Here is a 24073-nt window from a genome sequence, read left to right as displayed (position 1 = left end):
TTCGAGGCTATTAGACATGCACTCCCTCAATGTCACACCCTTTTACCTAGAAAATGACTGTACTTACACTATCTTTGCCTCTTCCCCTCCAGTGTCAAAAGAAGAGGTGCTGCCCTCCTTCCAAGGCTAACATTTCTAACCCGTTGTGTCCTCTGAGACTTAGCTCCACCGATCATCTCCTCTGGAATATATCTCTGATGCTTCCTCCTCCACTGATGTCTTCTCCTCAGCAAATGCACTCAAGTCTCTCCATCTGAAAGTGTCTCTGTCTCTCTCTCTCATGCTGCCACACACATACCCAAATTCCCCTTTCAACCCTATAACCCAAGGTCCACTGTGAGGTAATACCTTCCCTTACTTACTCTTCAGTCCTAGGCTCCTGGGAAGAGTCTCAACTTTCTCTCCCTCCATCACTCCTAAACCTCCTCTACCTATTTTCTGAAATGGCTCTTGCACTGTTATGGAATTAAGGCCACTCACTCTAAAGCATTGGGCAGTCATAACCTTTCTGACTTTCCTGGAACTCTTCTTTGAGTTTCTACAACACTATTGTTTCCCTTTCAATACCTCCGTCTGTGGCCACTCCTTCTCAATCTCCCCTACTTCCACTTTCCAAGTGTTGGTGGGCCTCAATCACACGTTTATTATTTTATTTTTATTTTCTCATTTTTACATCATGCCTGTGTTACCTCATCCATACCCACTGCTTCAGCTATGAGTAATATGATAAAAGCTCCCTAAGCTACAGCCAAGACCTCTCTTCCAGCTCAACCCATTTTATACCTGCTTGTCTGGCCAGGATTAAATAAGTGCAAAACCAAACTCATTCTCTTTCTAACCAAGCCTGTTCTGTACTTCTCATCTTGGTGAATAGTACTATGAGCCACCTAGCCACCCACCCTAGAACTCCGTGTTATCTTCCATGGGTCCCTCGTTCCTCTGTTCCATTACGCAACCGTGCATACAGGGCTGATGAGTCTGTCTCCTTAATAGTTCTCAAATCTGCTCTTCCCTCTCAAATTCCACTATTGTTGTCTTAAAGGTCCCCATCACTTCTTGCTGTCTGCCCTCTACCACGAACTAAGGTTTTTTTCCAAAACACAAACAATCCTATTTCTCTCTTGCACTCATCACTCAGGAGAGAGGTTGGATTCCTCAGCACAGCACAGAGGACAGGTTTGTGAGATCTGGCAGGGCCTGTCACCCACCTTCTGTCCCTTCACCAGACAGGCCCTGCCTCTGGTTCTCTCATCCTCCTGTGCCTTTCGCAGCGTGCTCCCTGGCGTTAGGGAAGGACCCATCCTCCCTTGGCCACCGTCAAATCCCAACTCATGCTTTAAAGTTTGCTGCAGACTCCCCCGCTCCACGAAGTCCTGGTGCCCCTGAGTGGTTAGCTGCACACTACTCTCCACACATCTGTACAGTCCAAGCCATGGCCCGTGAGCCACATGCGGCCCAGGATGGCTTTGAATGCAGCCCGACACAAACCTTCTTAAAACATTATGATTTTTTTTTTCTTAGCTCATCAGAGATTGTTAGTGTTAGTATATTTTATGTGTGGCCCAAGACAATTTTTCTTCTTCCAGTGTGGTCTAGGGAAGCCAAAAGATTGGACACCCCTTGCCTAAAACCTGTCACAGTGCAGCTTTCTATCTCCTCCATTGCACCATGAGCTCCTTGCAGGGAGGAATTTTGTCTTTTTCATCTTTCTCACTAGAACTGGCAAGGTGTCCAGCCATAACAAGCACTCAGCAACTGTTTGTAGAAGGAAGTAAGGAAGAAATTGGCCTTTATTATAAAGTACTCCCACAACTGGGAAATAAAATTATTATCTGAACATTACTAACAAAAATACACATATAATGACTGAGATTCGCCTTTGGAAGAAGTCACCACAACCCTATGCAAATCTCTAAATCCTTCCCTTTTCTCTCAGTCCAACTCTTTCATAATTCTGCCCCCTCTCTCCATGGCCTAGAGGCTGCCACCCCATAGTTTACCACTCCAGGCAACCTCCCACTAACCCCTGAATATCCTGGCCTCCTACCTTTCTGCCATAGCTTCTCGGCAAACTAAGGCTAATCCAACTACCTGCCTTCCCTGCTCTCACAGCCAGGCTATGAGCATGCTGGAGGAAAATCACGCAAACCTGCAGATTTAGGGCTACATAGAATCACACTCGACTGCCCCAGATGATCCTTTGAAAGTATAGGGCAACATTTCATGTGTCCTTCATTGACCATCATTCCTATTCCCCAAACCTGTATCACGTATTTTCAAGCTCCCAGCCCCGCACCTGATGCTTCCCCACCCACCCCATTCCTTTCAGCAGAAAACTCTGCCTCCTACTTTCCTGCATAAGTTGAGGACATCATGTGAGAGTCTCTTTAATTTCCTAGACACCCACTCCCTAGCCTCACACGCCTTCTTTTAATGCAGTTTCAGGAAGGGGTGGCTTTTCCCCATCCAGTCTAACAGCACCTCTGCATCTGACTCTCTCCATCTCCATAGAAATGTGACTCACTGGCTGTCCTCTTTCTCCCGAACCTACTACCTACTGGCCCATTCCCCTCACACCTCTGAAATCTTAAAACAAAACAAAACCAACAAATGAAACCTCCCTCCAGTCCTGTGTTACTTTCTAGCTTCCATTCCCTGCCCTTCCATTTCCCATCACAGTCAAGTGTCTTTAAAAACACTTTTTTGAAGTATTTCAAACATTTCAGAGAAGTAGGGAATAATACGATGATCATCATTTCATGTTGTTTTGCCCTAATAAAACAAGACAACTGGAGCTAAAACTCCCTCAAGCCCCTCACCAGTCTCATTACCTTTGCTTCCTCCCTAGAGGCAACCACTGACCCAAAATTAGTCTTCCTGTCCATGATTATGCACTTCTACTACAGATGTTCCTATAAATATGTAGTACTGCTTTTCATGTCTGTACATTTACATAAGTGATATCATATTTCTCATATTCTGCCACTTGCTTTTTACTCAACGTTATATTTTCAAGATTTATCCTTGTTAATACATATAGCTCCAGTTCATTTTAATTTTTGGCAAGTGCTCCATTACGTGATGATATACTAACATTTGTTGTCTAGTTCCTTAGAAGAGCAGTTTCTACACTATGCTCTTCCTATGTCTCCTCTCCCATCCCCACTTTTACCTCTCCAGCCTGCCTTCTGCTCTTCTCACATCACTCAAACTGCCCTTGTCAGGGTCCCCAGTGACCACATTGCTGCTAAACCCAGAGGACACTTTCAGCCTTTGTCTTCCTGGCCCTCTTTGCAACATTCTTCTCTAGATTTCCTTCTCCTGGGGCTCTCTTCCTTCCTTCCCCCTTCTCTGAGCTCTCAATCGCCATGACCTTCATGACTGTCCTTCAAGACCAGTGGTTCTCAATGAGGTTGGGGAGATTTTGTCCCCAAGGGACAAAAAATCCTGACAATATCTGGAGACATTGTTGATAGTCACCCCTGGAAAAGAGGCTCTACTGGCATTTAGTGGGCAGAGGCCAGGAATGCTGCTCAACATCCTACAATGCACAGGACAGTCTCATAGCACGATGAATCATCCAACCCCAACTGCCAGCAGTGCTGAGGTTGAGAACCCCTGGTCTAGATGTTGGTCTTCTACGAGGTTCTGATCTGAGCCCTCTTCTCTTCCTACTCTCCACTCTCTTTCTGGGTCACCTTGCCTACTCTTGGAGCCTGCAGAAATAGCTGGACAGGCTACGATTTCCTAGGATTCCCAGAGATTCCACTAAACATGCACTGAAGACATTTCCAGCCCAACAGCTTGCCTTGAGGGCTGGACTTACCCGGACGCTGGGCCGCTCTGGAGGGACCTCGGACACCATGTTGTGGTTGGGTATGTCACTGTTGGTGGTAGCCGGGCGTTTCCCACCTGTTTTATTGGACATGTCCAAGGCTGATCTGATTTCAAGTCAACCAGAAAAAAGAGATTGGTGAGAGCCAAGAAACAATGGAAACGACCCATCCCTTTTCCACACCCTGCCACCCACTGTTTCAGCATCAACACAAAATTAGATCTCTTGAGTGCCATTGAGCGGTCACCTCAGCCACTCCTTCAACCCTTCTGAAATTATATGCCAGCGACCTTGGACAATTATTTATTTTTTGAGACCGTGTCATGCTCTGTCGCCCAGTCTGTAGCCAGTGGCATAATCAGGACTCACCACAGCCTCGAACTCCTAGGCTCAAGTGATCTTCCCACCTCAGCCTCCAGAGGAGATGGGACCACAGGCATGGGCCACCATGCCCAGTTAATTTTTATTTATTTATTTATTTTAGAGAGACAGAATGTCACTATGTTGCCCAGGATGGTCTTAAACTCCTGGACTCAAATGATCCTCCCACCTTAGCTTCCCAAAACACTGGGATTACAGGCATGAGCCACCTGTTCCCGGCCCTGGACATTTATTTTAAAAGTCTAGACCCTGGGACTCCAGAAATCCTTTTCCTCTACTTTAAAAGACACAACTGCCTAGTGGCCTATGAGAGTAGATTAATTAATCCTCTTTTCTCTTCTTCTCCTTTCATTCGGTGAGCCAGGATCCACAGTGAGAGGAATTAGCATTTGGCTCTCATGATCATATCAGATTTTCTCAGCTCTTCCCTCAAAGGCCCCTGGGTGCTATGCCAGCCTCACACCTGTCTTCTACTCCATCAGCTCAACCTGCGGGGTACGCCAACCTGGCTTCTGCTAGACCCTAGGAAAAGTAGATGAGGGTGTCAAGCCAGATGGGTCTCAGATGCTTCCAGTCCTCAGAACCGAGGTGACTGACTGCAAAGCCCTTCTGCTTTCCTTTCCCCTCCCCGTTGCCTTCTGCTTTCCAGCTGCAAGGAGGCGGTGGGATGGTAGTGGTTAAGGACAGAAAGGCCAAACAGCAAGTAGGGGACACACTTACATTTTCAAGTCAAATGTTTTGTTTTCGTCTGGGACCTGGCCAGTCACTGGGTGTAGAAATGTGTTCCGTCTTTCATTGTGGCTGTAGAGGGAAAAACAGAAGAGTCATGGTAAAGATGAAGAAGGCAGAGACAAAAACCAACATGTGGACAGACCCTGGGTGGTGACAGGGACAGGTGACCATGTAAGGAGCTTGTGCCTCTGTCCTCCAGGGGGATCCATGGGAGGCCTGGGCTGACATCCGGATGAGGGTGGGGGCAGGGGGTGGGGAAAGGAAGAAATGAAACCTGGTCACCTCTCACGAGTCAGTGCCAACTACTTACTAAAGTTCTCTGGGGCTGGAAACAAGCCACACTGAACTCTTTCAGTGCTTATCCTAAGTGTGGGGAAGAGGGGTTCCAACAGCCAGTTCAGCACATCAGGGCCTCATGCATGGCAGGTTCTCTCCCAGGGACAGAGCCTGCCAGTGAGCCACATTTTAAAAAAAAAAAAAGCTCCCTCATTATTTGCTGAAAAAACTTTCTTGTGACCTTGGACTCCTTCTCCTTCTCCTGCTTTATGCTGTGTCTCTTTCTTAAAAGGAAATGGGAGCTCGAAAAACTCCATTCTTGAGCTTGGGCTTGGACCCACCCATACTCTAAGTCCAGGGTCTCCTGTCCAAGGGCTGCTTGATGTCATTGAGACCTCAGGGGCTGTCAGGTATGAAGGTCAGTGGTAGCTCAACAGTCCAATCTCATTAAGGGATGCTGTGGCCAGGAAAGGGGCAGGGTGTTGTGAGGACGGCCTGCCAGGAAGCAGAAGGGAGCAGGAACCAGGGGTTGGGGGGTCGGGGGTAAGTGCAGAGGCAGATGGAGAGCAGCATCGTGGAGGCTCCTTGGGAAGACCTGCTGTGGCTCCTCCGGTTGGCTGAGTGTCAGGAGAGTTCCCAAGGAGGCTCTCAAGGGAGATGGGGAGGAAGGCAGCAGACAGAGCGCAGAGGGGTCTAAGCCGCAATGGCAACCCCTGAGATGGATCCTGTAAGCTGCGACTACTTGATAAGAATGTAGCAGTGGAGATTCAAGCATCCAGCCAGTGGAGGGACTAGATGAGTTAAGGGCCTCGTCGCCCATCGCTCTTGAGAAATACTGTGAGAACCCAGCGTAGGTGCCAAACTACCGGAAGAAGCAGGCACTAGGCCAGAGGCCATGGAGACTGGGCCACTCAAGCACATCCACAGCAAAGGGCCAGCTCTGCTTGACAAGTGGCAGGTCAGCCAGCAGCAGAGGAAGGAAATCTTAGCTTAGTCCCTTCAGTTGCATCAGAGAAGGAAAATAACCTTTTGGGGGCCCCCTTTCAATAGCCCAGGACACATCCCAACCCTTGGGCTGTCTGCTAAAGCTAAAGATAATATCAAAGACTGTTTTTTTCAGTTTCCAAAGCTGTCACGCTCAGATGTAATCCAAAGACATGCAGGAGATAAAAGCACAGCAGGCAGTGCCTACAGTCTGTGCGGAAATCTGGGCTTTGCAGCTCAGGTTTGCCAGTCAGGACCCAAAATCGGGCGCGTGTCAACCGGGCCTGGGTTCTGAGTCTAGCACGTTGATAAGCCACTCCCTACTTCCCAAACTTTATTCCCACCTCCCTCCCAGGTCCAACAAGGACATGCTCCTCAATTTAATCACAAGGGATCTTTGCAAGGAAGGGTCACTGTTTCCGGTGACCCTTGTCTGCCCCTGATTCTGTCCCATCTAGTGGTCTGGGGGGCAAGCAGTCTGCAGCAACTACAGTGTCCTTTGAGGTGTCAAGTTGTCTGCTTTTTCCCAGTGGCGCAGGGCACCCGCCCCCTGCCCTGACCCTCCAGTCTCCTTCTGCTCTGCGTGTTCCCGATGATAACTGCTGGAATCTTCCCTGCAGGCACTGGCATAGACACACGCGCGCACACACACACACACACACACATACACACACAGAAGCGTACACACACAGTCTGCTGCCAACCATCACAAGACTTCTAGGGAATGGCACATCTCTCCTAGCCCCAGACTTTCCTACCCAGCAACCCCTACAAATGACGTCCTCATTCTATCCCGGCACTACCAATTTCAAAATAGCTTCCCCTTCACAACCACTGCAATGCAGCAACCATTGACCTAACTATGCTTCCTTCTCCAGGTCATCTCAAGCAGACCCCTTACTCTGAAGCCCCTGGATCCAAGCAGGATGAGCTGCCAACTCAGCTTGCTCTGACTTAACTTGGCTCATGATCTGTGGAAGAAATCCCTACCTGACCCGTCGATCAGCCCGAAACTTCAACATCTTTTTGGCAGGTCCGTCCCCAGGTTGGCAGCCTCAGAGGACCCGCCGGCCACCCTGCTCCTACCATGCCTCTGAGAAGTAAGTCCTCTGGTCCAACTGGTAAGGCTGTGGCAGAGATGCAGAGCAATCGGTGGCAGAGACTCTGGCAGTTCCCCCTCCTCCTGGCTCTGGCTCTGGAGAACCAGGAGGGCACTCTCCTTGGGTGGTGGTAGGGGTCGCCTAGGTGCCCTAGTAGGCCTGTGGCTTCCTTGTATTCGGCCAGAATGCTACTGGTCAGAGGACTGGAGGCAGAATAAACAAGGAGGGGATGATATCCTCCCCATTCAGCTCCCCAAGGAGAAAATGCTGAAATAGAGAGACAGACATACACGGAGCAGGTGTAGCACTCCCAGGTAGTCCGACCTCAGTGAGCTAAGGACGCAGAGTAGCTGGGCGGGTGAAGGAGTCTGGGGCTGCGTTCCCATCTGCACGGCTGAAACTCATGCCAGCCCGACCTGTAGGGAGACAGTCCTCCTGCCTCCCCAATTCCCAACCCACAACACAGGCTCCTAAGCTGAAAATCAACTTGCTTCTCAGAGATCCTTCAGATCCCGTGGGCATAAGGGTTAAATGAAGCTCCAGATTCATCTGCTGTTATTGCTGCCGCTGCTGAGAAGCTGAGATTGATTGAGCAGGTCTCCTTTCCCTTCCGCCAGCCTGCCCAGCCTTCTTCTGTGTGGACAGGAGCATAATGAATGAAGCTCCTCTGCCCCCGTCCCTCCGACTTGCTCCCCTCGGACAGCACAGGGTTGCTTTCCCTCCCTGTGTGGCGGTCCTACAGATGAGAAGCAAGTCGACCAGATGGGCGTGGACGTTGTGGAGCCAGAGCTGGTGGCTGGGATGGGACTGCTCAGGCAATGTTAAAGGAGAGCTTCCTCCCAAGGCTTGCCAGGAATAGGGCGGCAAATGGGGCTTGAGAGGGGGTCATTGTGTGTTTATGGCTGAAAATCTTCCCAGACACGAGATGATACATTCCAGCTGGTGACTGTCAGATCTGCTCAGAAGCAAGGAGGTTTGTATCGATGCTAATTCCCCTGAATTCTTCAGCGGCTAAAGATGGTCAGCGCTCCCCTTTTCCTAATGTCCTTCATGTCTTAGGATCCTTGGACTGCGAGGGCCTTCCGAAGGACATTGCTGCCATCCCCCTGCTTCTAGGCAAGTCTGTTCTCCAATCAATCCTCATTAAGTTCCTTGGTTTTCTGTAAAGAGTTCTAGCAAAGGAGGCTCCAGACCCACTGTTATCTTATCCTGCCAAGATGTTCTTTTTGATATCACGTTTCAGTTCCTCTGGCTTTCTATATTATTCCATTTCGTCTTCACATGACAGATTCCTTTTTTGACCAACATGGTTCTTTTTAGCAGCACCAGGCAGCCTGCTGACATCACAGTCTGTTGCTATGGCAATTCTGTGATGTCACAACACACACTGAAAGGAAGGGGCTAATCTAATTTTTTGGATTGAGCAAGAACTTTATCGGGGAATAATGTCATCAGTGAATGGAAAAGCAAATGGACAACATTATTATTTAACCCATAATGAGACATGTTGGTACGATATAACTGGGGTCAACCGCTGCTGATATTTAAATAGCTTAATCTTAAATCCAGAAGGTCAATACATTCAGCTATTTCATGGGACTTTTGCAAATGATTTATCCTGGTGAGAGGAGGCCTCGGTTTTCAGATCGCTTCCTTTCCCTGTCCCTAATCCAGTTTCTTGGGCCCTCTCCTGATGCCCAGTTGAGGTTCCTGCCCATACAAAACAGGTGCTCGATAAATATTTGTTGAATGAATGAATAATAGAAACTCTCCAGCCCTGACTTAATTTTTAACCACCTGCATTTGGAGTTTGACATTCTATCACCAAGGGCTTCCCTATCTTAGCTCTCTCTTAAAATTAATTACTTCCTCTCCATGAGAGAAGCTCTGCTTCTGCCCCCTCGCCCCCTCACTCAGCTTCCCTGCCTATCTCCCCCTTGAATACATAGCTTGGCTTTGATCCACCTTCAGTAGGAGGGGAAGAAAATTAAGCTCATCTGCACAGAAGGAGGAGGGGGTAGGGGTGCTTTGGGAAAATGAGCTTTCTTCCTCTAGAAGGCAAAAATATCCCCTTTCTCTTCAAGCTGAGCTCAGGGGCCTCCCACAGCCTTTGCTTAAGCTGCAAGTTAAATTACTTCTCCTATGCCCTGTAAAGATAGCACGAGGGAGTAGGAACGAAGGCAGGCTTGGGGCTTCCCCTGCTCATCGAGAGCTCCGAAATCCTCTGAATTAAGTCTGCACACAGAATGTCTAGCAGGGGTTCTTTCCCTTTGCCAACAGACTGCACAGTATGGCAGATTTTCATTTTAGTTAGACATCAAGAAGAACTTACAAGAGGCAGAACATTAAAAAGGGAAACGATAGGTAATCCGTTTTCTCCTTCCTCTCTCCTTCCTTTTGGGATGTCAAAAGGCTTCCATTTGTCAAGGACAAATGATTATGAATCTATGAATACATATCCAAATGGACCTCTCAAATTCCGCCCAAGAGAAGGGAAAATCTCAGGTGGTAAAAGAGATCGTGTGGTGGAGGTAGAAGCAGTCCTAAACTTCAGAGCAGTCCAGTTGGTGGTCACTTATGCACTATGAGGGTGGCCCTGATGGCAGTGCCGTCAGTAGGAACAAATATGGCAGGACCAAACATTCAGTCCAAGATCCAACCTGAGTTAGCAATGTGACCTTATTTCTTGGGCCCTTGGTTTTCTCATGTGTAAATGAGGTACCTTCTAACTATATGAAATACTAGTGCTCGCTTCACCAGCACACATGCTAACTCTAGAAATAATAGCTGTAAACTTTCAAAATGTGGACCATTTGATGCAGAAGAGATAATGGCTGTGAAAAACAAATTGAGAAATACGCCAGATGCAGGAGCGAAAAAATGAAAAACATATAGTCCCAGGCTTAAGAAGATTGTGTATGCGGCATGGGCTGGGAGTGCCAGGGGCAGGCACTCTGGAAGTCCCAAGACCAATAAATTACAAAGAAAAGAAGCAGATCCTCTCCATTTTCCAGGCCTTTGTCTCTGCACCTACTTAAAGCTTTCCTGTAGTTCAAGAGACATCCTCAGCCCCTACAGCACCTCACATAGAGATAACACTGCATTGTTTCATCTCCAAACATCCCCCTGGAGAGTCAGCATCCACATGCAGTATACCTGGCACTACGCTGTCAAGAGTGGCAAAAATTAATCCAAGTTTCATGATCTTTTGCAGGCATGCATGTTCACACATGTGCACACATGCACACACACACCCAGGCTGGACGCCTGGAACCCCACTGTGATCAATATTGAACGACTGGAGAGATACTCCACTCCTTCCACCCACTGGGCCTCTCTTGATTATCTGCTGTACACCAAGCTGCTTCATTTCCATAGCTCCTGAGAATCTGCTGACAAAGAATTAGCCCTGGCCTGGCTTCCCCATCCTGAGGATGCCTTGGCTTCCAGCATTACAGCTCATTAGATTGAGAGAGGTTTGCGTGCAAGGCAAGTGGAAAGGGGGTCCCATCCCTCCCACTTCCTTCTTTCTCCTAGCTAGCAAATTCCAAGCCGAGACTGTCCACACTCCAGGGAGGATTGCTGCTGCCACAGAGGAGGGGAAGGTGGGGAGAGGGTTGGTTCCTGCTCTGTGCCTCCCCATCTGGATCTCATCATTATTTTCAAGGAGGCTTATCTGCTCCAGCATCCTGTCCCAATTAAAAACCAACTCAGTTTATGTTTCCAGCCATTTTCATGCACCTGATTCCTGAAGCTCCCCCTGCCATCTCCAGGAGAAAATACACTTTCCTAGCCACTTCTCATTTGAAGCTCTCTGTTTTCCTACATATTGCTGCCACATAAAGAAGAGGTCAAAGAGGGTCAGGCCCTGGCAGCCCCTCTAGGTATTTGCAGGTAGGAAGGAGCTCCTCCAAACAACACTGCCTTAGCCAGGCATGGTGGCACATATCTGTAGTCCCAGCTACTCAGAGGCAGAGGCAGAAGGATCACTTGAGCCCAGGAGGTTGAGACTGCAGTGAACTATGATAGCATCACTGCACCCCAACCTGAGGTGCAAGACTCCCATCTCTAAAAAACAACAGAGCAAGACCCCCATCTCTAAAAATAACAGAGTAAGACCCCCGTCTGTAAAAACAACAGAGCAAGACCCTGTCTCTAAAAAACAGAGTAAGATCCCCATCTCTAAAAAAAAAAAAAAAGAGTAAGACCCCCATCTCTAAAAAACAACAGAGCAAGACCCCCGTCTCTAAAAACAACAATACCCACTGTCTCTCCTCCATGTGCTCCTTGAAGGTCAAAATACCAGTTCTCTGGGTGCTGGAGACCAGCTGCCAGTGGCTGTCATCCAGCCTTGTACTTGCTTTTGCCTTTCTTCTTTGCCCTTGCTCATCCCCCACTTTGATGCCACAGTTATTTCCAAAGTGTCAAGAAGATGGTACGTCTCTGCCCCAAGCCAGTTTATTGAAACGTCCTAAGCTACTCAGCTGCATGTCTAGGAGACAAGACCCATGCTGCTCCCTTTCCTGCTTAACTCTGCCCATCCTCACCGCACCCCCAGCCCCATCCCAAACCTGTTATGGGCGGTTATGGAAGGCTGGGCATGTTCTATGTGAGCCCAGCTCCCACCACAGACAGAAGATAGAAGAGATGGCTCCATGGACAAGGGAGAGAAATCACAAATCAGGGGGCTAGGTCCAGGTTTCTTCCCTTCCAGCCCAGGTGCTCTCCTTCCCCCATTCTCTCACTGTAGTGTCTCCCAGCCCCTGCTCTGGGCCTGGGTGGTCCCTTATTCCTATGAGAGGAGATAGGAAGGCCTAAGATGGCAGGCTGAGGGCAGGAGGGCAAGGTGTACTTCAATCAGGGTAATGGGTTCAAGCTCGTGTGTGTGCACGCACATGTGTGTGCATGAGAGAAAACATGGAGATCATACAGGGGAACTTCATTCTGACCTCCCACCCTAGCTTGGTTCATCTTTAAACTTGTTGTTTCACTTTATGGAATTCCATTTGTCTTCTGAAAAATGAAGACAACCAAAGTAGACAGCATAACCATGCCAGTGATTCAAATACTGAAGCTCTTCCATGTTGGTGGGTGAAAAGCTGCTCCCCCAAGTCCCTCGAGTGTCCCTGCCCCACCTCTGGGCCAGGGCCTGAGACCTCCTCACATCTCCATGACCCAGAGACAAAAGAGTTAATGCCTGGCACCACAGGGCCCTCCAAGACTCCAGTCCAACGTCCTTTCTGGTTGATGAATTATTGAATATCATTCCCGGGTACAGCCAGACCTTAACTGTCTCAACACTGAAGTGTCTTCCAATTGCGGAGAACTGCGATTCTACCACCAGAAGCTGCCATGGGCAGACTGGGAGACACTTTCTCCTTCACCCTGACCCAACTTGGAGAACTGGGGCAATCCAGCTCCCTGGAGCTCCTCCTTGTGCTGTGTGTTCTTGTTTTGTTCCCTTCTAAAGAGAGGGGAAATTCAAAGGAGAAGCAGCTGCCTACAGCTCTGGGTTTTCCTCCTCTCAGCCTTTCCTCAGTAGCTAAGCCAGACAGAAGCAGAGAAAAAAGGCCCCAGCCCCCTCGCCTCCAAGTTGCCTTCTCCTGACAGCCAGCAATGTGGAACGGATCCCAAGGGGTAACAGGGCAGGGCAATAATTAATTATGCCCCACCCCCCTTCCAGCTCTGAGTTGAATCTCAAACCCCTGCCCTTCAGAGGCTGAGGCAGCCCAGCTGTCCACCACCAGGTCTACAGAAGGTCACTGAAACCATGTCTCTGCATCCCTAACTCAGCAGATCTGCTTCTGGTGTCCTACGGAGAGCAGCAATCCCACCCTGCCCCACCCCACAAAAGGAATTTTACAAAGTGGATGTTTGGAGAGTTATGAAGCTGGCTGATTTCTCTCCTTCCCCATCATCAAAAGCTACCAGTGCCTTCTTGGTTCCCAATCCAGCAATTTGAGAATCAAGCTGTCTAGTGTCTTAGTTTTCTCATTTTAAAAGGGAAACAAAGGTATTGAGTGATGCCTTCTTCAGTAGACAACACAAATCTCCCACTGGACAAGACAGCAGAGGAAGAAAGGTTATGATGCTCTGAAGGCATATGGAACAAAGAGAAAAATAAAACTCATGCAGTCTCTGGTCCTTACACTGGGAGGGAGGCAAGGAAGGCCCATTTCAGAATCAGGGAAGCGGAGGTGCACTGTCCCAGCTATAGTGACAGGAGAGGTCAAAGTTTGAGTTTTCTTGGGCTTCCCTCTTTCTGTCCCTGTGATGCACCCAATCTGAGCTCCTCATCTCTGGGAAAGCAGGAGAGAGCTTCATGGTTCAGGGGGAGATGCCGGCTTTTCAAGGTCTGCTCCAAGAACACAGTAATGAGGCCACAAACCTTTTCACTGATAACATCTGTGGGCTACAGGTCTGGGGACTGTGTGTGATGTGGGCTGGGGGCTACCCATAAACATTAGTCTGACAACAGCTGCCTGGATGTGGGGCTTGGAAGGGCAGCCACACACACACTGTCCACAGCCTGGCCTTTATTGCTGTGTCCCTGCCCAGCACCTCACACACAGGGGAACTGAATAACTGTTTGAGTTTGATGCAGCAGCTGTAGGGCAGGCTCACCACTGCCTGGAGGAGGGCGCACGTGCTGTTCCGGTTGGGATGCTGAATAGCAGCTGAAGGAGACAGGAGCTCAGCCTCAAATCCCTCTCGCGGGGATCAGTATGCACGGTGCATTTGCTTCATGCCCCCTCCTGCCCCTCCCCTCCCTATTGGCCAGCCAGACTCTGATAAGAGTCTACAAAGCAGAAGCTTTGCCTTGGGAAGAGGAAAGCAGTAAACCAGCTAGAGTTGGAGAGCAGGAGCCTCCCGGCTGGAGGGTAGCATGACAAGGGTTGAGGGCCAACAGCAGGCTGTAAGTTAGTGCTGCTCCTCACCTGCCCAAGGAGACCCATTCTGCCTCTGGCCTGCAAGGAGGGCTCAGCTGATCTTCTCTCTCAGACTGGGAGTAATAGGGTAAGCTAGAGGCAGGTGGATTGTGGGAAATGTTGAACACAGAACTTCCCCTGAACATGGGGAGCTTGCCAAGGGCTCTGAGGGCAGAGCGATATCCCTACACTGCTGCCTGCTGATGGAGGATCCAAAGGGAGCCTAGGAACAAGGGCCACCATGGAACCAACCAGAAAACTACTGTGCCTAGGAGAGCACTTGCTGCAGACTGAGACAATCCTTTGTGAGCTCCTCTGACATCCCGGAGAGGAAGAGGGAGATCTGGAAAGGGATTTGGAGAGTTGTGAAAAAAGCTGGCATGTGATGGCAAGGAATGGACCGCGTGTGGATTGTCCTTAAGGAAAAGCATAAGGCCGGTGGTCTCAGAGTCAGGAGTCTTGATAACTAACCAGTACCAAGTCACTGTCCCTTTCTGGGTCTCAGTTTCCCCACCTGCAACATGTAACGATACTGGGGTTGCTGGGAAGACTAAATAAGATCACATATTTAAAACCTCTAGAAGAACACCTGGCGCATCCAGTTGTTTAGTAGTGGCTAATGTTATAATCATTAATAAAATAAGGGAATAAAATAAATAGCACTATCCTAAATTTGCGCCAAGTTGATAGCCACTAGTCGTATGTGGCAATTCAAATTTTGAATAATTAAAATTAAATAAAATTAAAATTTCAGTTCCTCAGTTACACTAGCCACATTTCACTGTGTCTAAAGAGCCACAGTAGCTAGTGGTTACCATATGGGACAGAATAGTCATAGGACATTCCATCATTGTAGAACATTCTACTGGACAGCACCAGGCTAGATGTTCTCTAAGCCACTTTCCAGTTTTGAATTCTATGAAATGCAATTCTAAGCCAGTGTATCCTTCCACCAGCTGATGTGAGCTCAGTGTCTTCAGTAAATACAAGTTCCCTCATAGTCCTAAGCTAAGCTAAAAAGAAAGGAAAATCTGCTGTCAACAACAAAAAGTTAAAAATTAAAAAATGATATATTCCAAAGTTCACTCCAAATTAATCTGGACAATCCATTGTTTTCGTTTTTTGTGCTTTTTGTTGTTTTTGTTGTTGTTTTGGTTTTTTGTTTGTTTTTATTTTTGTTTTTTTGAGACAGGTTCTTGTTCTGTATCTCAGGCTGGAGTTCAGTGGTGCAATCTTGGCTCACTGCAGCCTCTGCTCCCTGAACTCAATCGATTCTCCCACCTCAGCCTCCCCAGTAGCTGGAATGTCAGGCATGGGCCACCACGCTTGGCTAATTTGTGTATTTTTAGCAGACACACGGTCTCGCCATGTTGGCCAGGCTCATTATTTTTAAATCACATGCATTAAGACTCTTCTGCATGGTTTGAAAGTATCATTACTAACAGCGCTGGCCTAGTGGGAAACACTGGAAAAGGTCATCCAGCAGCTTAAGAAGAACAGGAGAGAAGAGCTGGAGAAGGAAGAAGAGTTGTGGAGGAGGCTAGAGACACAGAGGACCTGTTCCTCCCTCTTGCTTTCCCTTTCCTTCCTGGATTGGCCAACCTCTAGCTGATGCTTGTGGGAGGAGGAGGAAAGGGAAGTCTTCTGAGGGGCCATTTGGTCCGGAGCAGGAGGAGCTGGCATGGAGGAGGACAGGGTAGAGGAAGTACCACCAAGGACAGCAGGCTTAGGATTCTTCATTCCCTGCACCTCCTCTTCCCCACCCTGCACTCATCCAGACCTGGATCCTATGGAAATCACAGGAAAACAACCTGTTCCTAAGCAAACATCGCAAGAAGCAGGTGCCAGAGAGCATCCACTGATAACCAGGGCTTACAGAGGGGAGGGAAGATAATCTCAGGGGAAAGGAAGAGGTGCTCCTAGGCCTAGACCTAGCGTAGAGACCATGCTGGCTACGGCCCAGATAAGGAAAAGAGAGGGCCTGAGAAGGAAGGCAGGGCAGTCAGACAAGGGACACTGCTGTTCCTGCCCTGTCCTGCCACGCAGCAGCTGTGAAGAAAGACTGGGCATGGAGGCTGTAACAAGGAGGAACAGAGTGCCCTGGGAGAGGAACAGAGAGGAGGAAAGAGAAAAGGATGCAGCACAGGTGCCAGCCAGGACAGAAGCCGGCCTCTGTAAGTGACACCTGAGTAACAGGTGAGCCTGCCTACACTGGTTGGAGTATATGAGCAACTATTCTGCAGCTGCAGCTTCTGGATGGCCTGGGAATAGGACCAGCTGCACAATTTGCAGGGCTCCTTGTGCAAAACTTAAGGATTTCAAGACAGCAACAGCAGAGCATTAAACCAAGCATGTGGAGCAACTGCGCAGGTTGCATCCCCCGTGAGGTCCTCCTGCCTGGGAATAACGATCCCAGCACACTTCTCCTGGGAGTGTAGCGATGGTGGTTGGCTAGTCACATTTGTGGCTGACTCTCAAATATGAGGCAGAACACAAGTATCCCCGTTCCTCTCCTATACTCTACTTCCCCTTCTTTCTTGGCCTCAAATGCCCAGAAACTTGGCTGCTTCTGCTCTCGCCCTGCTGGGTCTAGTGACTGACACCTTCCCTCTATTGTGCCGGTTTCTGTTTGCCCATGGGCAGCCTAGCCAGAGGAAGCACCACAGCTGAAAGCCACCAGGGGGTTGGGTTTACCTTATCGCTCAAATCTGCCTTCGAAACTGGCACACGGAGCACCCTGTTCCTACCCAACAGGCTCTCCAGGGCCCCGAATTCCTCCCTAGGTTCAACCTAGCATCACTGTCTTCGAATCTCTTTCCTCCCAAGAAAGAGGCAACGGAACAAAAGGGATCCTAGCTGGGGGCAGGAGGAGAGTAAAGTCAGCACTTCCTTTTTGGTGACAGTCTCCCTCCTTTTTTTTTTTTTTTTTTTAAACCACGTGGGCATTCATGAGTACACACACAGAGAGAGATAGCATCAGCTGAGAAAAGCCAGTGCACCCACCTCCTCCTCCAAGCCAAGGAATTCTTGTCCACACCCCCTGCACAAAACTGTCATTAGAAGGTGCCAGGGTCAAAGAGCACAAATGTTTTGGAGGTTGAAGGGATGAGGGACCTGAAGGGGAAGTTGAGGGAATAGGGGCAGTAGAAATCTAAATGCAAAAGGTTGATTCTCTTTCTTCCTGGATTTCAGTTTTGCTCTCAACTGACAACCTTGTCTTCTTAATGAGTGAAGAGTTCTCCCCGCAACTCTCTGCACCCACCCCCGCCAGGTTCTGTCTTACCCTACATCTCACCACACCTGACTCTGCTAAGTAAAAGGCTAAAACCAGGAGCACAGCCATGCCAGTCTCCTGTGGCTCTGTCCCCTCCGCCTTCCTTCCGTGGCCCCATCCAGGAAATCGGCCCACAAGAGAGGCCGACGCTGCTTCTGCCTAGAGCTACCGAGCCCCTTTCTGGAGACAATGGCTCAGGGAGAGGGAGGAAGAGTAGCGCTCCAGCTTTGTGTTCAGGTCCACACAAAACCATTGTCTTGATATCAGGACAGACAATGGTTTGTATCTCTGGCTTCCTCGCTGAGTAGTTTACTCCCTTGGACTAAGATAATTTTAAAGATTTCCTTCTAATACATAGTAATGATACTGGAATCTGGTCTCAAGCTGAAAATTTGTATCTGGTTGTAACAAAAGCCCACTCTAGCTGATGGAATGGGTATATCTAGGCTTCCTTTTTCTGTTCCAGAGCTACTCAGACAAACATAGACCAGACAGATAACCACTTACTCACCAGCTCTTGTTTGCTGTTCCCTCTGCTGCCTCTAGTCCTGACTCCTTTCACACTGAGGAATAGGGAGAAGGTTTTCCTTTAATACTCACCAGGTCCCTGGTGGGTAGCAATCATTAACAGCCACACATGCTGGCTGGCCTTAACCCCTTCAGTGCTGGGTTGCCTCAGCCAGCCGGAGCTGGCTGATGGACAGCCCTGTCCCTTCTACTCTGCCCTGAGAAAGTAGCAACTCCCACCTGGATGCCATCCACCTGAGTAATGCTGCCGCCTCCCATGTGGAGAAGGAGAGCCCTCTAGTCCCACCCAGGCCACCCCGCCTGATTGGAGCACACTCGCAACCTGAGGCTCTTGACTCTGGCACGATGCCCAATTGGATGAGCCCACATTATGAAATATTTGCCTGGCGGGCCAATAGAGGAGCTGGGATCTGGGGGAGGGATGATATTTTTATTTATTCCTGGAGGAAGGAGAGCAGACAAAGATAGTCACAGCATCCCTAGCCCTGGGATGGGAAGCAGTGGGAAGGTGATCTTCAGATCCACGAAAATGCCTCTAACTGCTCTGTCCAGGTAGAGTGAACTAATTCCTTTCTAAGCAATTTGAGCCTCTGGCTGTTCAGCTAGAGGGTTTTTTGTTTTCTTTTTTTAACCTTAATATCTCTCTGTCCCACTCAGAAGTTTGGAGAGCAGAACTAGGAATTATAATAGAAATTAAGAGGAGAAACACATCATCAGGCAAAGAATTGCTTCTATCTGCATAAACTATGCAACCACAGGTATTGTTTATAGTTCAAAGTTGCAGAAATTATTTTAGCATTTTTGGAGGATACAGATGAAAGGTGAGCAAGAACAAGAAGAGATAAATTCCCTCTTTATCCCTTTAAAAATAGGCAACTGATTTGGGGGAAATCTAAAAGTATCTACAAGTAGGACACATGCAAATCTATGCAGATGCGTGCAAATGAGCAGCGCCAGGCTTGTGAGAGTAAGTCCTTGCCAGGATTTTCCTCATTTGAGGAAGAAATTAGGTAGTCTCTAAATCCCATATCAGAGCATCTCACTAGAGCATAAGGAACTCAATAAGCCTATATTTATTGAGCATTTACTCCATGTGAAACAGAGTGCCTTTAAGTACAGCCCAGTAGGATTTTTCTTTTTCACCATGATCATAAATGGGATATACAGAGACTACAAGTGCCCCCTCTCCCTACACACCCAAAATTAATAGCCCTTTCTCCTTTCAGGCCCCAGAGGAGTGATTTGGCGGCTACTCCTCTTGCCAGCCCGGATTTAGTAGCTGGCACCTCCTCCTTATCACCCCTGGTTCCTGTTTGCCTATCAGTAGCCCAGCCACTGTGGCTCAGGACCCTGCTTTAAACATGCCAGGGGGCCTTATCTTATCTCCTGGGCTGCCTTCCTAGCAGCCCGCAGTTGGCTGGCTGGCCAGGTTCCTTAAAGGGGCTGCACTGCATTCCCACTTGCTCCATTCACCCTCAAGAGTATCCCAGAGATCTGGAGGTGTTCTACTTGTGTAGTGTCAGAATTTACCATACCAACCCTCCTTCCCATCCTTTACAGGCACAGCTACTGTAGGGCTGCTACTGAAATGATCTATGACTTAGGACAGAAAGATGCTCATGTTTTTAGAGCCATTGTAAATGTTTATCATGTCATGCAAATGCCCTGCCCCTTGATATTTTCAGGTCCCTGCTCTTTTAAATTGAATTTTCAAGCAGGGGAGGAAAGGCTCAGGATACAAAGTCCATACAGAAAAATCAGTTGTATTTCTATATACTGGCAACAAACAATGAAAAAAGGAAATTTTAAAACACCATTTATAATAGTGTAAAATTAAGGGATAAATTTGACAAGGGATGTGCAAGACCTATACACTGAAAACTATAAAACATTGCTGAAAGAAGTTAAACAAAATCCAAATAAAAGGAGACAGATACTGTTTTCCTGGATCAGGAGACTCAATATTGTTAAACTGTCTACTCTCCCCGTATTTTCTGTGGATATAACACAGTCCCAACCACAACCCTAGCAGATCTTTGTAAATTTGACAAGCTGATTCTAACATTCACATGGAAATTCAAAGGATCCAGAATACCCAAAAGCTTTGAAAAAGAAGAATAGGTTTGGAGAATTTATACTACCTGACTTCAAGACTTATTGTAAAGCTACAGTTATCAAGACAACATAGTGTTGGCATAAAGACACATGTATAGATAAATGGAACAGAGTAGAGAGTTTGGAAATAAATCCACACATTTTGGTCAATTGGTTTTTCTATTAAGGCAATGCAAAGGAGAATGACAGCCTTTTCAATACATGGCGCTGTAGTGGTATGATACCAAACAAACAAACAACCTTGACCCTCTCATTAAAAAATTAACTCAAAATGGACCATAGACGTAAATGGAAGAGCTAAAACTACAAGGTTTCTAGAAGAAAACACAAGAGAAAATTTTAGTGACTTTGCATTTGGCAAAGATGTCTTAAAAATGACATAAAATGCATCATCAAGAAAAATCAATAAATTGAACTTCATCAGAATTTAAAAGTTTGCTCTTCAAAAGACACTGTTACAGGCCAGGCACAGTGGCTCATGCCTATTATTCCAGCACTTTCAGAGGCCAAGGTGGGCAGGTCACTTGAAGTCACGAGTTCGAGACCAACCCAGCCAACATGGTGAAATCCCGTCTCTACTAAAAATACAAAAAATTAGCCAGGCATGGTGGTGTGCACCTGTAATCCCAGCTACTCAGGAGGCTGAGTCAGAGAATCACTTGAACCCAGGAGGGGGAGGTTGCAGTGAGCCAAGATGGCACCACTGCATACCAGCATGGGTGACAGAGTGAGACCCTGTCTCAAAAAAAAAAAAAAAAAAAAGACATTGTTACAAAAATGAAAAGGTAAGCCATAAACAGAGAGAAAATATTTGCAAAATATATAATGGACATAGGACTTTTATCTAGAACCTATGAAGAACTCTCACAACTTAGTATTAAGATAGTAAACAACACCAAAGATATACAAATGTCAAATAAGGTACATGAAAAGACAACATCATTAGTCATTAGGGAAATGCAAATTGAATACTATGAGCTCTGTCTACCCACACCCACTAGAATAGCTAAAATTTAAAAACTAACCATACCAAGCGCTGGCAAAAATGTAGAGGAACTGGAATGCTCATATACTGCTGGTAAGAATATAAATGGTGCATCCCCCTTTAAAAAACAGTTTCCCAGTTTCTTAAAGAGTTTAAACATCCAGGCACCATACAACCCACTGACTTCCCAAAAAAAATGAAAGCTTATGTCCACACAATGACGTGTACACAGATGTTCACAGCAGCTTTATCTGTGACAGCCCCAAACTACAAACAACTCAAATGTCCATGAACACATGGGTACAACGTTACGTGTTACATGCATTCAACACAGTACTACTCAGCAATAAAAAGAAATGAATTATTGAAACATGCAACATAATGGATGAATCTTAAAATATTTATACGGAATAAAAGGAGCCAGGCTTCCCTGAAATAAAAGTATATACTCTATGATTCCATTATATAAAATTCTTAAAAATGCAAACTAATCTATAGTGACAGAAAGCAGACTGGTGGTTGCCTGGGGCCAGGGTGGAGGGAGGGATTACAAAGAGGCAGGAAGAAACTTGGGAGTGATGGATATATGTTAATTATCTCAATTGTGGTTATGGTTTCACAAAATGCACCTAATTTTACCCTTTAAATATATACAATTTATCATATACCTCAATAAATCTATGAAAAAGAAAAGCCTTCAATTGAGACATTAAAATGACGACTCCTGTTATTGGGCACACCCATTATGTTTTACATGGTGATGGAATGAGGGTGGGAATGGGCAGGGTTTCCTAGTGACCTGCTTTAGTCTGACAGAAATGCTGGTTACAGGCAGAGATGAACATGGGTCCTGAATCTGCCTGTACTCTTCTCATGGATTTAGATCAAATAATGCAGCAGACCTGAACACGGTCTTAATCAAAATAAAGGATTATTTGTTATATGACAGAAGGGAAAATATCAAATAAAATCCTTTACGGTTCGCAAAGCACTGTCATCATTATCCCATTTGGTTCTTTTATGGTCTTATGAGGTAGGCAGAAAAGTGTTAGTACCACCCTCACTTTACAAAACAAAAGCCCTGAAGCTGGAAGTGTTGGCTGAGATAACCCACCTCATATACCTGAGGCAAGGCTAACCTCAGGGTCTGTTAACCTCAGTCCGAAGCTCTTTTCTCGGGGCCGCTCGTGGCCCCGACCTGACTGATGCCCACCTGTGTCCCTCACCCTGGCTGACACACACCTGTGTCTCTCACCCTGGCTTGGTCTTTGTGGTGCTCACCCAGCACTGGGTGGATGCTCCTGGAGCGCACCAGTGGCAGCACCTGAGGGGCTCCCGGGATGGATGGAAACAGGGTCGGGACAGGTCAACTAAGGGGAACACTGCAAGACAGGGAAGACTGACAGAAATGAGGGATGCAAAGTCTAATTAGATCACACATTTGATGTGAAGAGCAGGAAAAAAAAAAAAACAACCAAATGCCACTCCCAAGGCGGAAGTCTGGAGGTTGTGGAAGCAGCTGGAAGCTGTTAGAGAGCTCCTGGCCAGACACACGGCTGCGTTCCAGGCCTCTTTACCCCTCCCCTCCCGCCTCTTCTCTCTGTCCCCTAACCTTCCTCCTCCTGGCATGGAGCCCCACCTCTCTCTCCCAACTTGTTCTGAGGGTGGGATGACTGGCAGAGGGAGAAAGCCCACTCTGTGGGGGTTGGGGAGGGAGCACAAAGTTTAAGGGGCATCCAGAAACTCAGTAATCAGAATTTTTTTTTTTTCTTTGACATGGAGTCTCGCTCTCTTGCCCAGGTTGCAGTGCAGTGGTGTGATCTTGGCTCATTGAAACCTCTGCCTCTCAGGTTCAAGCGATTATCCTGCCTCAGCCTCCCAAGTAGCTGGGACTACAGGCATGTGCCACCACACCCAGCTAGTTTTTGTATTTTCAGTAGAAACAGGGTTTCACCATGTTAGCCAGGCTGGTCTTAAACTCCTCTCCTGGCCTCAGGTGATCCGCCCGCCTCGGCCTCCCAAAGTGCTGGGATTACAAGCATGAGCCACCACACCCAGCCAACCAAGACTTATTTTAATACGATATTTTTGAAATAAAAATTAACTTAAAAATCCATGATGAATGAAATATTAACATTTCAAATGAAGACAGGGCCAGCATTACTGGAATTTCCCTTCTGCCTCAGCCTCCAATATGGCTTAAAGTGGCACTGTTTTGGATCCTGTCTTTATTTCGAATGTTACTGTTTTGTTCTTCATAAAATGTTTGCATTGATTTTGATTTTTAAATTATTGCACTGAAATGTTATTTATCTTGACTACTGAGTTTTTTGGCACCCTCTTACACTTTGCACCTAAGGGGAGTGTCTTAATCGCCTTACTCTAGTCAGCCCTGCTCAGGGATGAGGAAAGACAGGACAGGGCTCAGGAAGTCCCAGAGAGGATCCTGTGCTGTTTAAGAAAACTTCAATGCATGAACATGGAGGAAGGCTGAGGGACTTTCCAGACTGAGAGAAAAGAGACATGATCCTAAATTGGATTCTAATGACATTATTAGGACAACTGGTGAAATTTCAATATGGACTGCATATTAGATAATAGAATTGTATCGATGTTATTAAGTTCCTGAGTCTGTTAATTATACTGTGGTTATGCAAGAGAATGTCCTTGTTTTTAAAAGGATAGAAAGAAGATGAAGAAAGAGTGGCCAGAGGGTGACAGCTGCTTGACAGCTGCATTAAGCCAAACACCCTTCTCTCTCTCCAGCCTGTCTCTCCTACAATTCCAGGCAGTCCTGAGAGGATACAGAGGAAGTGGTGATGGCAGAAAATCTTGTCCAGAAGATAGGGTATTGGAGGGTTGGTTGAACATTTCTTCTTGAAATAAGAACTAACCTTGAATTCCCAAATTACCCCTCACCCTCCCAGGAAAACT

General features: G+C 47.3%; 1 protein-coding gene across 22 annotated transcripts in view; it reads right to left on the bottom strand.

The window, feature by feature from the left end:
• PLEKHA6 (pleckstrin homology domain containing A6) overlaps positions 1–24073 on the bottom strand; it is a 159601-nt gene that overhangs the window by 50073 nt on the left and 85455 nt on the right. For 19 of the 22 annotated variants that reach the window (XR_004179057.1, XM_031656674.1, XM_031656657.1 and 16 more), the window contains 2 exons: positions 4937–5017; positions 3827–3941 (listed from right to left, as the gene is read on the bottom strand). Coding sequence is in view for 21 of the 22 variants with exons in the window: in XM_031656674.1 (XP_031512534.1) it covers positions 3827–3941; positions 4937–5017 (196 nt within the window). In the remaining variant the exon portion in view is untranslated. Of the gene's footprint in view, positions 1–3826; positions 3942–4936; positions 5018–7198; positions 11316–18022; positions 20615–24073 lie in introns of those variants that run through there. The other 3 variants (XM_031656709.1, XM_031656706.1, XM_031656692.1) reach the window with 3 other exon arrangements.

Source organism: Papio anubis, chromosome 1, assembly GCF_008728515.1.
Source record: "Papio anubis isolate 15944 chromosome 1, Panubis1.0, whole genome shotgun sequence".
NCBI lineage: Eukaryota > Metazoa > Chordata > Mammalia > Primates > Cercopithecidae > Papio > Papio anubis.
The sequence above is the reverse complement of the archived record's forward strand: the minus strand, read 5'-3'. Positions and strand labels throughout refer to the sequence as shown.